The following is a 22,438-nucleotide window of genomic DNA, read 5'->3' on the forward strand; positions in this document are numbered from 1 at the left end:
TAGAACAATTTTATTAACAAATAAAAAACGTTGAAGTGAAATGATAAATACACCTTATAAATTCAAATAAATTTTCGCATACAAACATACATATTTAATATTCTGAGATAAAGCTTATTAGTTTATTCATAAGTTTTAAAGAATTCATTCTTTAAAATGCAGGTTTTCAAAATTTTCAAATATCGAACAAATTTACAATAAAGTACCCAGCAGTTCGACGGGACAGTCCCGAACTGACAATTTAACCTATCACTTGTGATGGCCCCTAGCCACCTAACTGGCCAGGTGACCATTTTAACATGGGCTTGTCCTACGAGGAAGTCAATCGTCACTCTACACCGTACAAAGAGACAGTAAAGAGACGATTGCCTCCGCTCTCGCTTACAAAGGGGACACTAAAATGACGACTCTCTTCATTCTCGTTTACAAAGAGTTTATTTGTGACGAAAGACCAAAAACAAACGAATTGGAGTCAGCCATGTGATAAGATATTAACGGAAATAAAATTTAAAAATTTCAAGTGTCTATTCTCTAGAATACTATGGGGCAGTAATGTGACGATTGACACGAAAGATATAAATTTGAGTCAACCAGATGGTGGCATATTAGTAGAAAGTAATAATTATTTTTCCAAAAGATGGGTAAAATAACTACATTCGGAAGTACAACAAAAACAAACAAAGTATAATCTCTATGTTACTTGAGCACAATAAAGAGACGAATGTTTCCGCTCCCGCTTACAAAAAGGACACTAAAGTGACGACTGTCTCCATTCTCGATTACAAAGGGTACATTCGTGACGAATGACCCAAGACATACGAATTACGATCATCCATGTGGTTAACTATTAGTGGAAATGACTGTCTTTTTCGTATGCATTGACTCTTTGTCGAACTGCTGGGTATGTATGGGGTTTCGAGTAAGATGAATTTATCTATTTTTATACAGATAACAATTTAAATACAGAATCCACTACAATATTTCGTACTTTGTTATTAAATCAAAATAATAAAAGTACCAAAATGTCTCCCATATAGAATGTTATTATTCATTAAGCACTGTATGTGTTTAATTCCTATATTTAAAAAGTATCATTTGAAAAATACAATTGGAATTATGAAATAGAGGAATAAATTCTACGTTTGTGGAATGTTCTAATAAAAAAGTACCTTTTTACCCATTTCGTCTAGGAATACACATTTTCGAAAATTAAGTTTACAAAATATTCCGTGTTTAAATCTATACATCACAGATATAAATCATATGACCCTAATATGCATTCATTTGTTCCGGAAAAATTGTGCTTTCAAAAAGTACCAAATAGTTACCCAAATTTTATCGTATAGTTAGTAATTTAGTACCCGAATTTTAAAAATAATATACTAATAGCATTTTTTGTGTGAATAAATAAACTATTTTTCAAATTGTATTAAAATTGGCTCAATGAGTTTAAATAGAATTAAATTACTCGATTTCTCCTTTTTGATACTTATTCCGCAAATAAATACCAAATATTCTGTTAAAATAAATATGACAGATGAAATAAACACACATTAATTTTTATACCCTACGTTTTTTGAGTCCATTAAGCTATGTCCGTCCGACCGTCTGGCTGGCTGTCTGTCCATGTTAACCTTGTCTGCAAGGTACAGGACGCAATTTTCAAGATAATTTGATAAAATTTGGCACACACGCTTTTTTTTGGTCCAAGCACACGATTTATTATTTCGCCTAGACCAACATTCCGGAATAAAGTTACAAAACAACTTAAATGCTTTATTTCTTAAAAATAATTCAAATTTTTAACATACTGATTGGTGTAGGGTATTATATGGTCGGCCATGCCCGACTATACATTCATTCTTGTTATATTTGGGGAATTTCATGTCAAATGACCCAACTTTAAAATATATGTCTTCTGATTTGGATGAATTTGGCACCAAGGAATAGTAGGCCAGATTCAGCATTATCGATTAAGAACTGTCGGAGTTAGAAGGGGTTCAAGTTTGACATTTTGGTCATAGAGGGTTTTATTTACATGAGTGAAACTTTTCACTTAATGGTCCTAGAAAAATTGTTCAAAGGAGTTCAGATAACTATTTCTTCAGATAGCTATTTCTTCATTCTTTCCAAAAAACTCTTTTTTATATTTTTCAAAATCTTGACCTTGCCATAAGCAATTAATTAATTCTTTTAAATTTCAGAATCTTGATAAAACCCCCAAAATTAACTGCTCGTTTAAAAGTTAAATCCACTGCCAATTGTTGCATATATTTATTAACTGTTTGGTTATCATTTAAACGTTCAAACACGGACAACGTTAGATTAATTAAAAACGAAGAAAGAAAAAAAATAAATAAAAACAAAACAATGAATAATAAAAAGCAAACAAAAACAAATAAAAACAGTAAACAACTGATACAGAAATAGGTGTATGTACTAGGTACTCACTCATTCAGTCAGTCAGACACTTACTCACTCGTTCGCTCAACCACGATCTGAACCACGTACGTTTTGCAACAGACTTAAAATGATTTAGTAAATAAGTGACTGTAACTAAAGAATCAACGTTTTTTCTCTTTTCTTTTTTGTCAATTTCTTTGAAATGGGATGTGATTTACCAACTGTCAAATACGCGGTCTTCCTATTCAATACAATTAGTGCGGTAGGTTCGAATCTGATATTGTATTCAAACTAAAAATTTCAAATTCTTTTTGAGAGTAAGAGAGAGTGTGTGTAAATAATAAAGTGTGGAAAGTAACTAATTTCATCTATATGCTTTTTAAACTGAAAATAAAACAATTACTTGATATTAACAAATATCTTATCAAAATAACAACAACTATAAAAATACAAATCAATATTTTAAACAAATTTTCAAAGCAATCAGTTAAAGGAAAAGTTAAAAACATAGCAATTCAAAACTAAAGCGATTAGTCAGGAATTAACATTTATTTAGAACATAACGAACTCTACTAACTGTTTTAAATAGAACAAATTATTTAAAAAATTAAATAATTATAAATTCAAAATGAGTTGTACAACAGCTACAATTAAATATTTGGTTTATATTTTCAATATATTATGCGCCGTAAGTTTAATAAAGTTATTATTATTATTATTTCGATATGCATATGTAGAATATAAATAAAACACATTTTGTAAATTGAATCGCGTTCTAAGTAGAAAAGAGAGTTTTGAGAATCTTTGGAAATAAATGTAAATATTTATACAAGTACGTATAAACAAGTTATAATACTTTCTTCCGCTATGCCGAATCTAATGTACCCTGCGTTCAAAACCAAATTATACAAATCTCATCGTTGAATGTGCTATGTTGATACTACAACGATTTCTATATATTTAAAATCAGCAACTGCTGAGTTTAAACTTCTTCTAAAAGCATTTAAATATTTTTCAGTTTGTAAATTAAAGAAATTGGGACACATTTCCTATTACAAAAAAATATGAGCAATTAAGATCCCATTGTGACTTGATTTATATATTCATAAAAGATATCCGTTTTGATATTGAAGTTTTAAAGTGATTTTTAAGCGGGTAAGTGTTTTTCGGAAATATGACTTATGTGGAAGTTAAGATATTTTGTTTTTATTAATTTGGTCCAGAAAGTTTTGGATCCTAGTTTTAAAATTTTTAAATTTTAGATCTAAAAGTTTAATTTTTGAAAAAGTAGTTTAAACCCGAAACGATGTAGGCTCAAGATTTCTTTTCAAAAAATAATGTTCTAGACCACTGGAAATAGCCAACTTGCAACCTTTATCACCAATTTTAATGGTGAAGGCTATAAAAATAAATTTTTAATATTGCTTCAGTTATTCTGAGTCATATTCGATAATAAATCTGAACAAAATAGGAAAAAGTTATATATAATATTGAATAGTTTAACTAACAAATCGTAAAAAATGTAATTTTTATTATTATTATTAACTATGCTACTATATAGTGACTACCAAAGATTTTAGTTCGAGTGAAAAATTTACAATAAAAATATAAACTAACAAAGAAATTATAATGCATTTTCTTTATGAGTCAACAGTTCAGAAATACAATTATAACTGAATGCTTATAATTTTAAGTTAAAGTTAAACTTATAGAACAGTGGCTTACATAAATTAACGAATTATTTAAAAATTTCAAAGAGGGCATTAGCTATAGCTAACAAGCGTGTAAATATATCTCATTGTCGGATATGCAAATTTTTAGCATCTAACCCTGTGTCTAACATAAACAAAAACCTGACAATTTTTCTGCCGACGTTTTGTCAAGTGCCGCGATAAATATTTGGCTAATGTAGACACGGGGATTCAATGAAATCATTGTCAGATAAATGTTTTGTATTTTCAACCGAAGAACACATGTGCCTAAAATACGATCTGGGAACTTTCGCCGTACTACAATCTGACAAATATTTGTTGACAGATAAATTTATTGTCTGACATTTGCCTGCCGATGAAATTGTAATGCTTTGTGTACACGGCTATCAGATCTTACAACGATGTCAGAAAAATAATCAAAAAATGTCCAACAGTATATATTTATATTGTTTTATAACAATTTTTTATATAAATAAATAAAGTTTATATAAATAAAGTTTATATAAATAAATAAAGTTTATAAATTGTAAGTTCAGACGATTATTAGACATCTGACATTATCTGACATTTTACTGACAACGTTGTAAGATCTGACAACCGTGAGCATTTTTCTGCCAACATTGTAAGATGCCTGACAGTGGCAAAGAAAGTTTTTCAGAGTTTCATTGTCATCTACACATGTTCTACATTCGTCTGAATCCGCATGTCCAATTTTGTATAGATGTGCTCGTAATCCTACTCATAGGATCTTTGTGGTTCTTCCCACCTTTTCATTATTCCAAAAGGCATTATGGTATTATTTTACATATAGTTTTAACCCAGTTTTAGTTCAATAGAATGGTTTTGCATTCATCAGGTTAACTACATTGAGCTCCCTTCGCTTTAAAGCTGTTACATTCGCCCTTTTGTTGCCGACTACTCTCATATGGGTCAGGTACCCATATGATGTAAACCTGGGGAAAATATTCAGTTAAAGTTTTCTTACAATCCAAAACGGTTTTATTCCAATCCAATTTACAAATTCGTTATTGCTCGGATATCTGGCTCGAAGCTTATGTTTTGATTAAGTAAACATTGGTATATATCAGGTTCTTCATTATTAAACCCCAAGTTCCCTTTGTCCCCCAATTTAAAGCCATAGGTCGAAGATTACAAAATCTAAACACTTTGGTAACACATTGGATTACCACCAATATTTCGATGATTTAAAAATTAAATGTTAAAATAAATGTACACCTTTCTGAACGTTTAAATTAAAAATAGTTAAAATTGAAATTCCTGGAAAAAGTAATACTCATGAAATTCGCCATATAAATGTATAAGACCTTTTTAATTTGTCTGTCAAATTAAAGTTGAATATTAACTCTAAATCAATTTATCGTTTTAACAAGGTCCGTATAAATTGGATTTGCGCAGATCCGATCTCACACTAATTGTGTAATGAAGTAAGAGTTTTAAATGTAGTTTAAGATAATGTATGTATACATTTCTAAATGTTGAGCTAAATTTCAATGTGACTTTAAGTCATTTTAACCTCAAATTTGAAAAAGCTATGTAAGCCAAAATTCAACATTTCGTTATTTTTTCGACTTTATAAACCTTACTTCTGAGAAAAGTTTCGTCTCGTAAATAAATTTAAAAAAAAATTTATGGATTCCAGGACAAATTGATCAACTTTCATTAAATTTACTCTGTATTATCATGATTAACGTCGGTAGATTTTATGACCAGAGAAACTAAGCCTTATTATTAAATTATATTACGTTGGAAAGATAATTCTATATGAATTATGATCACAAACAATTTGTTCGACTTAATATTGGATTATCAATATTACGATATAACAAAAAAATACATGCATTTTAATTAAATTGTGATAAATTTTTCAATTGTTTTTATAATGAAAGCGAAAACGAAAACATTTGATAAAATGTATATTTAGCCCAAATTTTCAAAACAAAAGAAATATTTTGGATGATTACAATCACCGCCATTTAATCGATAAGATTCCACGGGAACTTTAAACATGCGTCATAAGAGTTTGTTTTTGATTTTCTTATTCACATTGCAAAAAGCGATATCAATAGATTTATTTTGTTATTGAAAACCTACATATTTAAAATATTTATTTCAGATACTTGGTATTGGGGCCATAGTGGTTAGTACTAAGGCATTGGATAACTATGACGAAGATGGACGTATGATTTGTATTTTCTTGATCGTATTGGGATCTATTGTTTTCATAATTTCGTTCCTTGGTTGCTGCGGTGTCATTCGGGAAAATATCTGTTTAACATGGACGGTAAGTGTGAAAAGAGTTTAAGATTGGTGATATTTGTGTTATAATTTCATTTTACTTAATAGTATGCGCTCTGTTTGTTGCTTTTGGTTATTGGAAATGCCATTATTTTATTTGGCTTTATTACGCATATAGATGGTGAGTCTGAAGCTCGCAAGGAAATTAATAAAGCCTGGGCAAAGCAATTGAACGGTGACGATGCCATGTATAAATATCAGACCAATGTAAGTGGATGTTTACACCTCCTATTAAAAAACGTTTACTAAAGTTAGCAATGGTTAAAAAAACAACATTTCTTTACATAAACATATAAAATATGTTCCAAACCATTGAAAATTTTAATCGTGGTTATTAAATATCTGAATCTTAATGACAGTTTGTAATTATTTCTTTTTAAATTTTTAGTTGAAGTGTTGTGGTATAAACAACTCTACCGATTATATTAATGCCAATTTAACAATTCCCAATAGTTGTTTCGTTGGTGGCGATTATGACAAATCGAAAATAGTTTACTCCGAAGGTTGTCTAGAGCTTTTGATTGTCCTCTATGAAGCCGCCGAACACTGGATTACAATTTTCTCTTGGTCTAGTTTCTGTACCGAGGTAAATATAATCTGATACGAATTTCAATTTAAAATTAATGGATTCAATTTTACGTTTTTTATTTCATTTAAGGTGGTTGCATTTATATCGGCTTGTGTTTTGGCCATAACATTTAGAAATCAACAGCGTAGAGCTAGATATTAGTGATGTAATTTAGAAATAAGTTTAATTGATTATTTGAAAGTTTTAAAATGTTTTTATAAATACTACTTTTAATACAAGTATTAATTCTTTACAATAAAACGATATTGATAATATATGTAAGTACTTATGTGAAACAATATTTATATGTTACGCCACTATAGGGGGAGAGGTATTCTGGGTTTGTGCTGATGTTTGTAACGCAAAAATATTGGTTTTATCATGTAAATATTGTGCTCAAATTAAAGTCTGCTGGTAGGTATTTTTCGACACAGGGACATCAAAGCCTAATAAAAATGGTTGGAATTAGGGCTCGAAGAAATTATCATATTCTTCATATGTTCTTGTACATAGTTTGCTTGTTAAAAAACAGAATAAGAACAACATTTTACTTATGAAGCTGTGTGTTGTTATTGCCAAAATCGAACTATTTGTTCACAATTTTTGGACCTAGAATCCAGATATGATAAAACAAAGGAATTTTTGGTAATTTTTAATTTTACAAAAGGTACTTTTTTAATTTTCAATAATATTGAACTTAGAAAAATAAAAATTTTGCCCAAAGCAGGCTTAGGATATTTTCAAATTCAATAACCAATTATAATTAAATTTTTACCAATTACATTTACTTTTAATAGTAATTAAAGTTTCGCCTATTACTATTTTGTAATTTAAAAATTTCATATTCCAACGTCCAATTGTGAAATGTAATTGAAACGTAAAACTTCAATTACAAGTAATTGTAATTGGTTATTGTTCGATTAAATATTATAGGTAATTGTAATTAACCATATAATGATTTACTTTGTGTAATCATTACCCCCAAGCCTGGCCCAGAGTAAATGGTTATCTATAAATGTATAAGGGTGAATTTTTGTACTTTTTGTTCTTCAACTTTTTGAGTCTTTTTATATCATATTAAACCTTGAAAACGCATAAATATTTTTTATAGGTAAGGTTAGTTTGATATTGAAAATGGGAAATATCGTTTTCGGCCCATACGAGTGGCCCTTCGAAAAGTAGCTTTGAAATTCGACACAAATTCTGTCTACCAAATTTTATGAGGATCGACATATAATTGAGTCTAGTGCTTTTACTCCCGATTTGCCTTAAATTCCATCATCGTATTATAATAATGAATTAAAATAGCAGTGAGTAAGTAGTGAAAAGTAGTTTTATAAGCCTTTTAACTTATTACTTTATAAATGAATTGCGTTAAATCTTATTCAAACCTCAGAAATTCTACATTACGGGCGGGTAGTTACACCTAGAAGTTTTGGTTTCAAGTTTTTCACACAAACTGATTGTAAAAATCCATTTGAAATTGCTTCTGTGGCGTAGGCTGCAGGCAATTTTATGTTTCATGATGCCGTTTTTATTATATTATTTAATTTTATTCACAAAATTGTTAATTTTGAATTTTTTTTAATAAAATACAAATAAATACAAAAAATTATTTTTTTTTTTTAAAGAACAAAAAAAAAATAAATTTATTGATTATAAAATTGAAACAGTAGATGGAAAGAAAAATTTAAAAGCAAGTTTCCCAATAAACATCGATTCAAACCTGTGAATATTTTTGAAAATTTTCTTAACTTAATAATGTATTTTCCAAATTGTTTTCAAATTTGAAAGTTAAGCCTCTGAAAAAAACATGATAATTTCAAAAAACGTTTAAAAAAATATAATATGTGATATTTATAAAATTTTCAAAGTTTTGTTTTAATTGAACTTAGAAAAGTTTATTTCAAAAAATAAATTATTTTAGAAAAATAAAAACAGAACATTTTTTCTACAGCAAGGGAGCGAAAAAACGTTAAATATAGGAGAAATAATCGGAGATCTAAAAGAAAAATATGCTAAAATAAATGTATGAATATTTTATTTTCAGGTGATGTAAAAAAATATATGAATTTTGCAATAGTTAGCATTATAAGGTACAGTGAAATAGCTCCCAAATGAAATAACTTCCAACGAGTAAAATGAAATAAACCCCAATTTCATCAAAAATTAACTTTTAAAATGAAATAATTCCCAGTAATTGGAAGTTTGGGAGTTTTACAAATGTAAGTCCCAAAAAATGCGAAATAGCTCCCAAAAAATATGAAATTATTCCCAAGTCGAAGAATCTATTTGTGTAAAATAACTTCCAATGAAATAATTCCCAACAGAAGTGAAATAACTCCCAACTCCTTACGAAAGTGTGGTGGACAGCCGGCCTTCGGCCGGGCGCAAGGGTTTTCAACTCTGGGGTATTTCACACACCGGCTTCGCTAAATTAAGCCTTTTCATGATATATATTTGTATTCCATGGAACTTATGTCACTATGCTCATGGGCATTATTAAAATTGTCATATGGAATTGTGATACATTTGAAAGTATCGTAGTGTTCATAATCATAATGATATAAAATACATGGTGTACAAAGAAAGGTTAAATTAAGCGAAGCCAGTATTCGAAATACCCCATAGTTTTAAACCCTTGCGCCCGGCCGAAGGCCGTCTGTCCACGACACTTGTTTAAGGATCCAAAATGCATTATCCACCAAAGTTTGGAAAATTATTACCACAAAATGAAATAACTCCCAACAAGAATGAAATAACTTCCAATTTCAACAAAATTTACAGAAATGAAATAACTTCCAATACATATGAAATATCTCCTAATTTCTTCAAAAAAATGAAATAATTCCCAACAAAAATTTTATTGGGAGTTATTTCATTTCAGTAACATTAAAATATGAAATAAGTTCCAACAAATTGGGAGTTATTTCATATGAAATAATTCCCAATTTGTATGGACAGTTGATTGGGTGTTATTTCATTTTACCCGTTGGGAGTTATTTCACTGTACCGCATTATAATTAGGGTTTGAAATATATATGAAAATAATAATAAAGAATACTTGAAATACGTTTAAAATTTTTTTTAGTTTCAAGCTTACCTCTAGCCTTCTTTTTAAATTTGAAATACATTTGAAAAATACGTTTGATTTCTAACTGCCTTTTTGTTTGAGAAGGCCATAATTTTCCATTTGAAAACAAAAATTTTTAAATTTGTTCTCAAAGGCTATGTATGAAATTTGAACAGGTTTTCAAATACATATTTACATCATTTCAAAGGTTTTTGCTTATTGGGTTATTTCAATTTTAAAAAGTGTTAGTGTGTTGGTAAAAAAAATAAAACTTGAAAGGGAAAACTTGATCGTGTGTATTCTATATCTGACGACAAAAATTCGTTCCGAAAAATTCATCGTTCGTCCCAATTGCGGTGAATTTAAATAAGTAATTACAAATAGGGAGCACCTTATATTTGACGATAGACTTATTTGTTAATAGGCTCTATGTGGTTATGTGATATGTGAGCTTTAAAAATGATTACCGCAATTATCTTTCTAGTGAATGCAAAAAATAATACAAAAAATATACATATTCGAAGAATGTTAAAGGATATTATTGATGTATAAAATAAGATTTGACCCGATTTTTTTAATAAATAACTAAATTTTCATCATCGCGTGGTGTTAGAACAAAAATATTGCTTTAGTATAGTTATAATAAACTTCACTTGCAATTTGTATATATTTATATGTAAATAATAACAAATTTTTCCACTTGCAATTCATTATTCATACATGATTTTCAAGTTATTTTTACTTTTGTTTTGCCAACTAATCAAAAACATATGAACACATTTATTGTTACTAATATTTTAACTTTTCTCTTTTTTTGCTACTAGACGAAAAAAAGGCCTCTAATATAATTTTCCAAAAATTTGACTTCATTTCCGTTTTAACATTTGTCTAAATCATATTTCAAAGTTCGTAAATAAAGTTCATTCGAAAAGGAAGCGAAGGAGAAAACCTTGTTTGGAAATTGAACAAAAAGAATTTGAATTAAAATGAATCGCATACAGGTGTATGTTTTTACAGTCATAAATTATAAAAAACAATAATAATGAAAGTAAGAATATAACAAATATAAGTAAAATTAATAAAAAAAACATTTTAGTGCATTAATATTTCCAATAGAAATGTCAAAACAATATCAATCATGTAAAAAAAATTATAGTTCCCTTCACCTCAAAGTGTTAGTGCGTGTTTTTGTTTTTCGTAAATAAGTTTTGTGGCCAATAAAAGTTAGTTGCTAAAATAGACTAAATATGCTAAATTTGAAGAAAGCAACAAAGTATAAATTCACATGTAAAAGCGTTAATTGGAAACATTCTTTAGCAAAACGTGTGTTGAAAAACGTTAATTTGAAATTCCTAAATAAAGAGAAGTGCACAACGCTACAAACTTAATATTAAGTTTCGTTACGTACCGCCAGATCAAATAAACTTTTGTATTTAAACTTTAGAGTTTATTTTTGTTTTGTAAATATTTAACATGAAATAACTTTAATTTTCAAGTACATGTCAATACACATTGTGAGTACATATGTAAGTAAAAATATTTTACATACTTACATATGTTAGTATGTAAAAAGTTTTTGTAGTAGATTTGTAAGTATTTTTATTTGTTGATTTTATATTTTTGAATTATGTTAGAATATGAATAGATATTTTAAGTGTGTGTCAAATGTGCATGAACATTTTCATGATAAAACTTGAAAACTAATTTTATAAATTGAAATCAATAATAAATTATTATTGAAAAGTTTTTCAATAATAAAAAAATAATAACATAACAATAGAATATATTTATTTTTATGTGGTTGTAAAATATAAACATACAGAGTGTCAAATATTTTGTAATACAATTATTATTCATTCATGAGTTATGATTTGCTATCGTAAGAACGTTATATCAATATGTTTGTTGAAATCAATAAAACCATCAAATATCTGGGACTATATGTACATATGTCCTTTATATACATATGTAAACAGTATGGACATTAGTGTGTTACGTAGACCAACTTTTTTGTGTAAATGCATATCAAACATAATGATGTACTAAATACGAGCAAAACTAGAACTATTTTTTTTAAAAGGGCCTCAATTCCGTACCAGCGATTGAAATTATTTGCGCTCAGTACAAAAAGTTAAACATTTTCCCTGAAATAGTTTTAAAATGGATCTCAATAGAAATTTTTTTTCGTAAAGTTGAGCATGGATTATTTTCAGCGTAGTTTTTAACATAATGCAACTTTTTTGTATTTATTTTTATATGTACAATAATCCGCCAATTTATTACACAAACGTTTACATGGATGTCTATAGTTTTGCAGATATACGAATTTTGGTATTTATTTTATATGGGTGATGACACTGTAGTTATATAGATAGTTTATTCTTAAATTTTTTCTTTAGTGGGCTTGGCACTTCGCCAAAAAAAGTTTTGTTTCTACACTACAGCTACTGCTATATTGAATTGGGACCCATAATATATATTTCTGTATCTTAGTCCAATATTTCAATGTGTTACAAAATTAATGACAAATTCTATGACTCATCATTTTAGATGTTATCCTCTATTAAGAAATACTAGCTATACCCAATTTTCTTCGCTACCCTGATCCTACTGAAATAAAATAAATATTATTGTAAATTTTTAGTCAGCCAAATATACATATCGTCAGCTAAAACGTTAACGTCCCTACTGTAATAGTGAAACCTATCAGTTGTTATGATAGTTGACAATGGCGTATATACAAATGAATTAATTGGACTTTTTACCTTTAATATTTAAATGTTTTTGTAGATAAGGCCTTTAGTTTTTTGTCAATAAAATAATTTTTGTCGGAGGAGTCCATTTGCAATACATTGGAAACAAATCGATTTTCAATTTTTGGTTAGTTAGGGCCGTTTGCGATTCTTATATGTATATTTACAATTAGGGTTCTATAAATCGACTTTCGAATAATCGAACAATCGACTTTTTGTCAAAGAAAGTCGAAAAGTCGAAGTCGACTATTTTGTTCCAAAAAAGTCGATAACTCGACTATCGTCTGTGAAAAAAGTCGAAAAGTTGACTTTTTTAATAAAAGTCGAAAAGTCGACTTTGTTAATAAAAGCCGAAAAATGTCGATAAGTCGAAAAAGGTCGATAAGTCAAAAAGTCGAATAAAGTCGAAAAAAGTCGAAAAGTCGACTATTTATAAAATACTTATAGTCGAAAAGTCTAAAAGTCGATTTTTTATTATATGAAAAAAGTCAAATAGTCGAAAAATCTACATTTCATAAAATGCAAAAAGTCGAAAAGTCGACTTTTAATTAAATGAAAAAAGTCGAATGTCGACTTTTCGTTTCAACTATAGAACCCTATCTACAATATCAAAAGGTTTACTTTTTTATAAATTTTCATACATATTCCTAAGTTCCTATTTATAGATTTTACTTAAATAAGGCTTTCGCATAAGAATCTATACATCCCTCAAATTTTAAAATTATATTCAGTTTAGCGGTTTGGGTGTAACTTACTGAAAATTAAAACTTCGACGCCATCTGTCGGACAAATTTTAAATTTTACAGAAACACTTTCGAGGTGCCGTAGTTCCTAAGTTCATCGATTACGAACAAACATTGTTAATAGATATACCCAGCAAAAATAAAACGGAGTACTTTTAAAAGAATAACATTCATCACCACTTCAATAGTAGCAGTACCTTCTGTAGAAGTGATATGTTTATTGACTTCCAAAGAAGCGAAATGAATCCAATTTTGTTTAAAATTAGAGGTATATTTTTATTGAATTTTTTTGATTTAAACCCATTTTTATACTCTACACTACTTTAGTGGCTATATTGGGTTTGTGCTGATATTTGTAACGCACAATAATATTGGTCCTATACCCACATGATATTCTATTGGAGTTGATTGATAAATGCTTGTATTTAATAATTAATTTATTATTTAAGTCAAATTAGTTGTATTCTATAATACATACTATAATTTCACTTTTTAATAACTTCCAAAAAAGAATCATAGAAAATTCAAAAAGTATTACTAAAAGAACGAAGAAGGACTCAACGTATTTCATTTTATGTTTTAGATTTTCATTCATATACATAGATCCCTGAATGCTTAGTTTTGATTTTCCATGTTCAATATATGAATTAAATAACTTGACAGTTGACGAACTAAAAAGTATCAAAGGATTCTATTTTATAGGTTCTTAATTCAATCTTCAAAACGTTCGTATTGAAGAACGAAAAAGTACAGAAAAGAACCACAATAGGCCCGAGTAATACCCCATTGTCATATTCAGTTTAAATAAATCTAAAATTTCTTCTATTTTATAAAAATTTTTTCAATGAATTTTAATAAAATAAAATTTCATGTTTTCCCACTTTGGGTACTAACTTACTATTCCAAAAAGTTGCACTGTAGTAATATAGGTACAATTATCATCCATGCAAAGTCCTAATGTCCAAAAATTACTAAATTTGCATTTTTATTTTTTCGTCAAGTTATGAAAGTACATATATGTATGTTCACTGGTTTAAATATTACATGGGGTGCAAACAAGTACCAAAATATTGTTTTTACTATTTATTCCCTAAAGGGGAAATTAACTTTAAACTGTTTTTGTATTTTTTCTAGTTTAGGAGATATAAGGTTTCCAAATTTACCCGTTTTAAAGCTTCAGGCTATCCGATGATAAATCAGTCAGTCAGTAACGTTAGAATGAATTAAATACATATATAGATATATAGCTTGTCAAATTAAATAAAATTTAAAACCATTACAGTTATTACTTAATAAAATTAGTTTTTATTTAAATTTTAAATGAAAGTTACACCTGTAGGTGATGGGAAAACAAAAACGTTCATAGGTGGCGTTTAACTGGATAATGTGTTAAATTTTTTTTATTTGCACTTTGTAGTCATAAATTACACACTTTTAAAGCAGGAATATAAATAAGTCAAATCTTTAAATAAGCTTTAATTATAAATATATAATGAAATTTATGATTCTAAAACGACACAAAAACGTTATAAAATTGATTTAATTCATTTAAATATCTGCTTATGAATGCATTTTAGAATTTTCATTATTACAAAATAGATCATTTTATGCACGCAAACCAACTAAACATTTCGAAAAGAAATAATCGGCGTAAAAATTCAACAACAACTGGAAAATATGGATATAATTGAGACACATACCTACAAACAATGTGGTATGTGCAACTTCGTGTATCTTGTAAAAAAGAAATGTGGCACCTACAATTGTGGGCGGTTAAAGCAACATGAACTGTCAATAAAGAAATTTACAAAGAGTACTAACAATTTTTTCAATAAAAACAACACCAATAAAACCAAAAGAAAAACAAATACAAGAATAGCAAATAAAAATATATAAATTTCATTAAGAACGACTTTATAAAACTTTAAATTATTTTAAATTCAATAGATTTTTTAAATGTTTGGAACTATACAAGTCACTCTATTATGTCCACAATCAAAATTTATTATTTACATCGAAATATTGGTGTTAGGTCTACAAAGGTATACCTACATATGTTATGCGTCTAGGGTAAAAGGGGGACCACACGCCATTTTTTTTTTGACACGTTCTCTAGTTTAAACTATAATACATATTCTTAATGTTGTTCTTGGTACGGATACATAGATATGTTGGTTTCAGTTTTATACATTTCAATCCTTTCTATGTCATTTTAATATACATATACACTGACCACAAACGACGATACCGCCCCATCCAGGGGGTGAATACGCCAAGAGGATGGGACAGATTTGTTATTAATAAAATAAATCAAAAAATTTTAACTTTTTAGCTGTTTCATATTTTAATTAAACAATGTATAATAAAACAGATATTTATTGCTTATTTCACATAACTTTTAATATATTTTAACAAAATGTCACAGGGGTTATCGTATTTGGCGAAAGTACCCCAGGGGCAGTTCTAAGGTTTAGTTGATTTTTTTTTTTTGCTTCAAACTAAGTTATCGAAAAAACTATTTTCACTATTATTGACATTCTATCACCAACCAATATATTTTTACATAACAAAAACAAAACAACTTAGCACAAAAAACTCACACAGCGAAATATTTTCATTTCTTATTAAAAAACAATTAATCACGTCTGCCCCCTCATATCTAAAATCTCATAATAATCTTTCAAACTTTCAGGATTGACATATAAACGAAAATAAAATTTGATAATGTGATAAAACCGATTACTTGGTTTTCAAGTAATTCGGTATTGGCATATGTGCCCCTATGGTTACTGATCCCCTTCTACTCTATGTATATTCGTTTTTTAAACGATCTTGATATGACGTTGATTGACATATAAGATTTTTGAACGATGGACCCTGTTCTATCAGTTGGTAACTGCAGGCCTTAGATGGGATGAAATCAGTCAGTAACTGCAGGCCTTAGATGGCATAAAAGTTGGATTTTCGCCTATTGGTACTAGCTAAATATAGTTAGTTAAACTCATTTTGAACTTTTGGCTAGGACCAATAGGTTATAAGTTGTATTTATTTGAAAAAAAAAATCCTTTATGAGCAATAAGTTCAACTTTGACCTATTCTAACTCAGTTCCAGACCGGTTGTGCAGAAAATGTGTTTCTTTTCTACTATCCAATAGTACCAACTTTAGAGCAAAGTTTGAAGAAGAGATAATAGCGATTATTTGAAAATCACAGATTTGATAGAAGCATTGACCAAAATACTAATGCAAACAAAGTACTAACTGGAGTATTCCCTGACTACAGAGTTTAAGATATAAATGACTATCATATTTTCTTCTTTTTTCTCTACTTCCTTTTCTTTAGGTTTCCCAAATATTACTCGTCATCCCCCGCAAGGAGGAGTCCAAAGGCTTTCAAAACAAAGATATATACTCTTTTGAGAATTGGTTCATAATAAGCCATGATAAATCTCTTAGAATAATATATTAAAAATAATGAAATTGCGTTAAATCACATTACCGATCGATCAATACTAACAAAATAAATATCTCATGATAGTATGATTCAACATAACCTCTTTACTAACGACATGGTTGAATTCGATCGGTCAAATTCTTAAGAACAGCCTTAGAAAGTATTGAATATCGCTTTAGAGACAAAATTTAACAAAATATACGTCAGATCGCCGATGCGATAGGACTTAAACAATGGGTGTTGGGCCGAAAACATTAATTTGTACTGTTGATTTGAAATTTTTCATATTAAAATTGATTTAAATCGATCAATACGAATTATTTAAACAAATTTCAAATAGTTATGAAAATTGTATTACAAACCTTAGATATAACTTACGATATCGTCTATTCCATTATAGCTATCGAAAGTGGTTAAAAAGTGGGGTGAAAAGTTTCGTTTGTGGAATGCAATAAAAAAATATACATATGTATGTATGTATCTATGTACCTACAATAGAGGTAAATGTTTATGGTTTTATTTGAGAAACTTTTGACTTATTTGAAATGTTGCAAATGTATACAAATTCAGTTACATGCAATTCTCAGAGTGTAAGACACACAAAATACTAATAAATTTATTCATAAAGAAAATGGCTTCATGGAGTAATATGAAATCTCGGTTGGTTTATAAACATAAACTAAAGAATGTTGACAGTATAATTTTACCATATTTAATTTAAAACATACTTATGCAAATATATAATTGTTTTCTATTATTTCGTTTAGTATAACTGCTTCAGTGCGCACTACAAGTCGCATGAATGCTTTACTTTCGGAATCCATGTTGGGGAAACGTAAGGCTCTGATAAAATTATCCACTGTGGAGGGGGAAAACGAAGCTGAGAGTGAAAATGAGAAACCCAAAAACGATTGGAGTTTCTTTCGCACTAATTTCAGTATGGAACAGGTTCAGAAACTTATTGAAGCAACGATTGAGGAACGTTTGACCTGGGATCGCTTCAGTCGTTCCTATGATTCATGGCGTTCTTTACAATTGGCCGAGAATTTAGCTTCCGACATAAGAGATGGTGTTCGCAGATTTAATCACAAGCGGTAATAGCTTAATAATAACAAAGAACTAAAAAATATTTACATATTTGAATGTTTGTTACAGTCATCGCATTGTTTGCATTTTATCTGTTATTGAGAAACAAAATCAAGGTATAACGATGCGCATGCGTCATTTGATGGATGAAGAAATGGACAATTTTACAAGTGTTGTTTATGAACGTCCCACATATTTTATTGTTGTTACTGTTTATTTAGTTTATAAAGATTAGATTTCATATATTAAATATCTACACAATACTCATATTCTGAAAAAATATTCCAATTTTGTTTTGGAACATTAATAAATTTGGAAAAATAAAAAATGATGAGGATTATTCTTTAAGAACGATACATATTAATTTTAAATGATGCCGTTATTATGGAAATCGTCATATGTCTGCAGCGAAAACGCTGACACTGGACTTAATTTTATTATAAATCGGCGGATTTTCCTGTTTTGGGAATAAATCTAAGATGAACAAGTATGAGGCCCGATCAAAATAAAAATTAGTATTGTAATTTATTGTTCTATAAAACTAATTTTTGGTATTTTTTGTTGACATTATAAAACATTTAACGTAATTATGAGCCTAAAGGCCCGATTCGGGGGATACGGTTGTATGGGGGCATGGATATGATTTCAACCATTTTCAATAGCGATCGTCCTTGAACTAAAAAAGAGTATGTGCCAAATTTCATCAAATTATCTTGAAAATAGCGACCTGTAACGTGCGCACAAGGTTTACATGGACACATAGACGGACGGACAGACGGATATAGCTAAATCGACTCAGAAAGTGATTCTTAGGCGATTGGTATACTTTAAGGTGGGTCTAGGAGCAATATTTTTACAATCTTCAGCACAAACGCATAATGACTTCCCCACTAAAGTGGTGTAGAGTATAAAAATAGCTCACAGTCTTCTAATATGCAGTCGTAGCCAAGCAATACATCACTCAAAGGAACCTCAAGTCACAATCCTGCTGCTAAGGGTAAAAACGCCAAAGTTGCCAGAAGAAGACACCGGGGCGATATTTGCAAAAGATCTGGACAACAACAAGAAATGGATCTCGCAAAAACTTTAAAGGGCTTCCGATGCTCTAAAAGTTCACAAGTTAATTGTTACTCAATATATATGACAATGAACATGACAATTCGAAAAAGTTTTTTATGTGTCCCCTTTGTAGATTACTAGGGTGCGAAACTAATATCACTATTATCCAAAATTAACCCTGAGTAAAAAGCTTTTGTACTTTTAAAGATAAATCAAAAATAAACCATACTGCAGATTTTTGTAATGATCAGACACTATTTGACCCTAGAAATTGCTACGAATGCACCTTCTTACTCCTTTTAAGTAGGCCCTATCACAACGTAGTAGTTAGTAGTGTTCTTATAATGAAAACATAACGGGACATTTTGGTGTAAAAACCTTCTTCGGCAAATCGATTTTATAAATCTAAACAAACATTAATACTTAATAGTATAACACCGTCCTACAAATAGATAAAAAATTCGTTAGACACGAATCGGATAAAATTTCTAAAATTTTTATTTCTGTATTATTTATTTGGGGTTTCAATATTAATTTAAAAAAATAATTTAAAGACATTTTTGACATCTTTTGATTCTGGCACAATAAAATAAAAATAATACAACATACTTTCCAGCAATTATGTTATAAATTAATTCAATGGTATGTAAAGTAAAAAAAACTTAGCTAAATACTTTACACACGCCGGCACAATTTTCGAAACTCAAAAACTAAAGTTTACTATTCCGAATTATTGAGAATCGTTTAATCTGATTCCAATTTCTCCATCATATCAGTTTATCGTTTCTAAAAACCTTATAAATGAGAGACAACACAGTTAGTAGATATTGTAATTTTATGGATGTTCCAAGCTTTAGGTTTAGATATCTCGAATAAACAGATCTGTTAGGACTTTCAGACGACATAACTGACTTTATAAATAAATAAAGTTTTCATAATAAAACATTTAATATCCCATTTACACATACACAAAATCTAGTATTTATCAAATTTCGAGCCAAATCTAGTTGACTTTAACTAGATTTCCCATACAAAACAAAATCAATTCGTAACTAGATTTCGTTAAAATCTACTTAAAATCTAATAGTTTTTAGTGATGCAACTCTGCTTTTTCCTGAATAATACTAAAAAATACTACGCTGTACAAGAAAAAATAAGAAAAACAAAAGGTCCGATCATTGCAAAAATCGGTAGTATCATTTAAAGTTCTATAAAACAAAGTTTTGCTAATTTTTGTTGACATAATAGAACATTTAACGTAATTATAAGCTCAAAGGTCCTTTTCGAGGATTACGGTTTTACGGGAGCTAGGCGAAATAATGGACCGATTTCAACCACTTTCAATAGCGCTCGTCTTTGGACCAAAAAAAGAGTATGTGCTAGCTAAATCAACTCAGAAAGTGATTATGAGTCGATTATGAGGTATACTTTATGGGTTTGTGTAGGAACATTAAACATTTAAATTCGTCGTTCGCGGTTCCAATTGTAATCACGATGCAACTCTCACATCAACTTGATAATATATCTATGCGGTTTCAACAAATGTCAATTTTTTCATATTTGATTTGACATTCTGGAAATTCAATGACATCTGTATGCTATGCTTTACTTACAATCCCTCTCGCAAACTAAAACTATAGACAGAGTGCATCAAAATATACATAGTTTATTAAAAAATAATAAACACAACATACTTTTAGGATTCCAAATACAATGACTAAAAAATTATGCATAACAAAATTTATGGTGAATTATTTATTTTCACCACAATTATTATCACCACTGTAATTTTATTTACCACGATATGTTAAATTCACCAATTTATTCACCAAAAGAATTTAATTTTTTTGTTATGACGGGGTGGCTAATCACAGGAGCAGTGTGGGTGTATTTCTTCCCTTCCTCTTCGATACAACAGTGCTGCTTAGTAAAATAAATAAATAAATAAAAACAATGGATGTAATATTTTTTAGGGTTTTCTGATTTCTTTATTAATATAGACTATTATAGATTTAATATTCTTATTAATAGTAATTAATAATTAATTTACTTTTATGAAAAATATATTAAAAAAGATAAATCCACTTAAGGCCCCGGCGAGATTCGAACTCACGATCTCCTGTTTACTAGACAGGCGCTTTAACCAACTAAGCCACGGCGCCGATTTGAAAGCTCGAGCAAATGAAGTGCTTTTAAACCAAATACATTTAAATAAATATTATTAACAAAAAGTGATAATTTTTATTTATCACTGAATTTTAATTAATTTAATGGAAAAGTATTTTTTAATGTTACCAAAAACATGTAAATATGTATGTAGTACATATTAATTTTTAAAGATATTAAAAATTGTTTTTATATTCCAACTTCTTGACACAATTTATTTTTGTTTTTAATTTTCAACATCATTCAATGTGGGATCCAAATTGGCTAATCAAAATCAATTTCAATATATAAAATAATCACATCAATCCCTACTACAGATGTATTGTAGTAAAGACCTATTATAGTCGCGTTCTTTAATTTGCAACTTTTTCATTTATTAACATAGCCAAATATACATAATGCACATATACATATTTGGCTATAGAACCCACTGTACAATACCAAGTACACAAGGTAAATTAAATGACACATTTTGAATTGTAAAAAACACAAACTTTGTCGAAGGCCCCGGCGAGATTCGAACTCACGATCTCCTGTTTACTAGACAGGCGCTTTAACCAACTAAGCCACGGCGCCTTGTTATTTCCGCGTATAACACAATTTCACAACATTTAATCTTTTAATCAAATTCAATGGTGTAACTGTAGTCTGAATATAGAATTCAAAGACCAAATGTTTAAACGATCAAAGAAAGAATTCTCTTCAAATAAAAACAATTACATAAATACTTCCTTAAGGGTTCTTTAGACTATCAGACGTTTTTCGTATGATTTATGTATATTTTTTGTCAAATTTTCCACGCGTATTTCTCTTAATTTGTGATGGTTTCATTAAAAATTGCGTTTAGAATATGCCATTCGTTCTCTTCGTTTTCTTCGCTTTTCATATTATATATGTACATATTTAAATTTATATAGAAAATTTCGTTTACCGTTGACATAACTTTCTGACACTGATGACCCATAAACAAATTTAGTCTTATAGGTCACTAAAATTAAAATATGCATAAGCAAAAAACATGTAACCCACCATAGGCCCCGGCGAGATTCGAACTCACGATCTCCTGTTTACTAGACAGGCGCTTTAACCAACTAAGCCACGGCGCC

The 22,438-nt window shown here is 28.9% G+C and overlaps 2 protein-coding genes and 3 non-coding genes across 7 annotated transcripts; 2 read left to right on the plus strand and 3 right to left on the minus strand.

The window, feature by feature from the left end:
- The first annotated feature begins 2,493 nt into the window (after window positions 1–2,493).
- LOC111675408 (protein late bloomer) lies at window positions 2,494–7,281 on the plus strand. 3 transcript variants are annotated; one of them, XM_023436173.2, is made up of 5 exons: window positions 2,494–2,665; window positions 6,250–6,417; window positions 6,480–6,638; window positions 6,820–7,017; window positions 7,090–7,281. In XM_023436173.2, the coding sequence occupies exons 1-5, from the start codon at window positions 2,606–2,608 to the stop codon at window positions 7,159–7,161; spliced, it is 657 nt and encodes a 218-aa protein (XP_023291941.2). In that variant the 5' UTR covers window positions 2,494–2,605; the 3' UTR covers window positions 7,162–7,281. The 3 variants fall into 3 exon arrangements, with proteins under 3 accessions (XP_023291941.2, XP_023291943.2, XP_046810729.1); XM_023436175.2 differs by lacking the exon at window positions 2,494–2,665 and adding an exon at window positions 2,925–3,091; XM_046954773.1 differs by lacking the exon at window positions 2,494–2,665 and adding an exon at window positions 3,444–3,558.
- A 10,314-nt stretch (window positions 7,282–17,595) lies between these two features.
- LOC111675419 (dynein light chain Tctex-type 4) lies at window positions 17,596–18,456 on the plus strand. Its single transcript, XM_023436186.2, has 3 exons — window positions 17,596–17,681; window positions 17,789–18,115; window positions 18,177–18,456. Exons 1-3 carry the CDS (start codon window positions 17,596–17,598, stop codon window positions 18,340–18,342), a joined length of 579 nt encoding a protein of 192 aa, XP_023291954.2. The 3' UTR covers window positions 18,343–18,456.
- Window positions 18,457–21,254: 2,798 nt separating this feature from the next.
- Window positions 21,255–21,328, minus strand: Trnat-agu. Its single transcript has one exon. It is a non-coding gene; the product is annotated as a tRNA-Thr (tRNA).
- A 506-nt stretch (window positions 21,329–21,834) lies between these two features.
- Trnat-agu lies at window positions 21,835–21,908 on the minus strand. The gene has a single exon. It is a non-coding gene; the product is annotated as a tRNA-Thr (tRNA).
- A 456-nt stretch (window positions 21,909–22,364) lies between these two features.
- Trnat-agu lies at window positions 22,365–22,438 on the minus strand. Its single transcript has one exon. It is a non-coding gene; the product is annotated as a tRNA-Thr (tRNA).

Source organism: Lucilia cuprina, chromosome 6, assembly GCF_022045245.1.
Source record: "Lucilia cuprina isolate Lc7/37 chromosome 6, ASM2204524v1, whole genome shotgun sequence".
Lineage (NCBI taxonomy): Eukaryota > Metazoa > Arthropoda > Insecta > Diptera > Calliphoridae > Lucilia > Lucilia cuprina.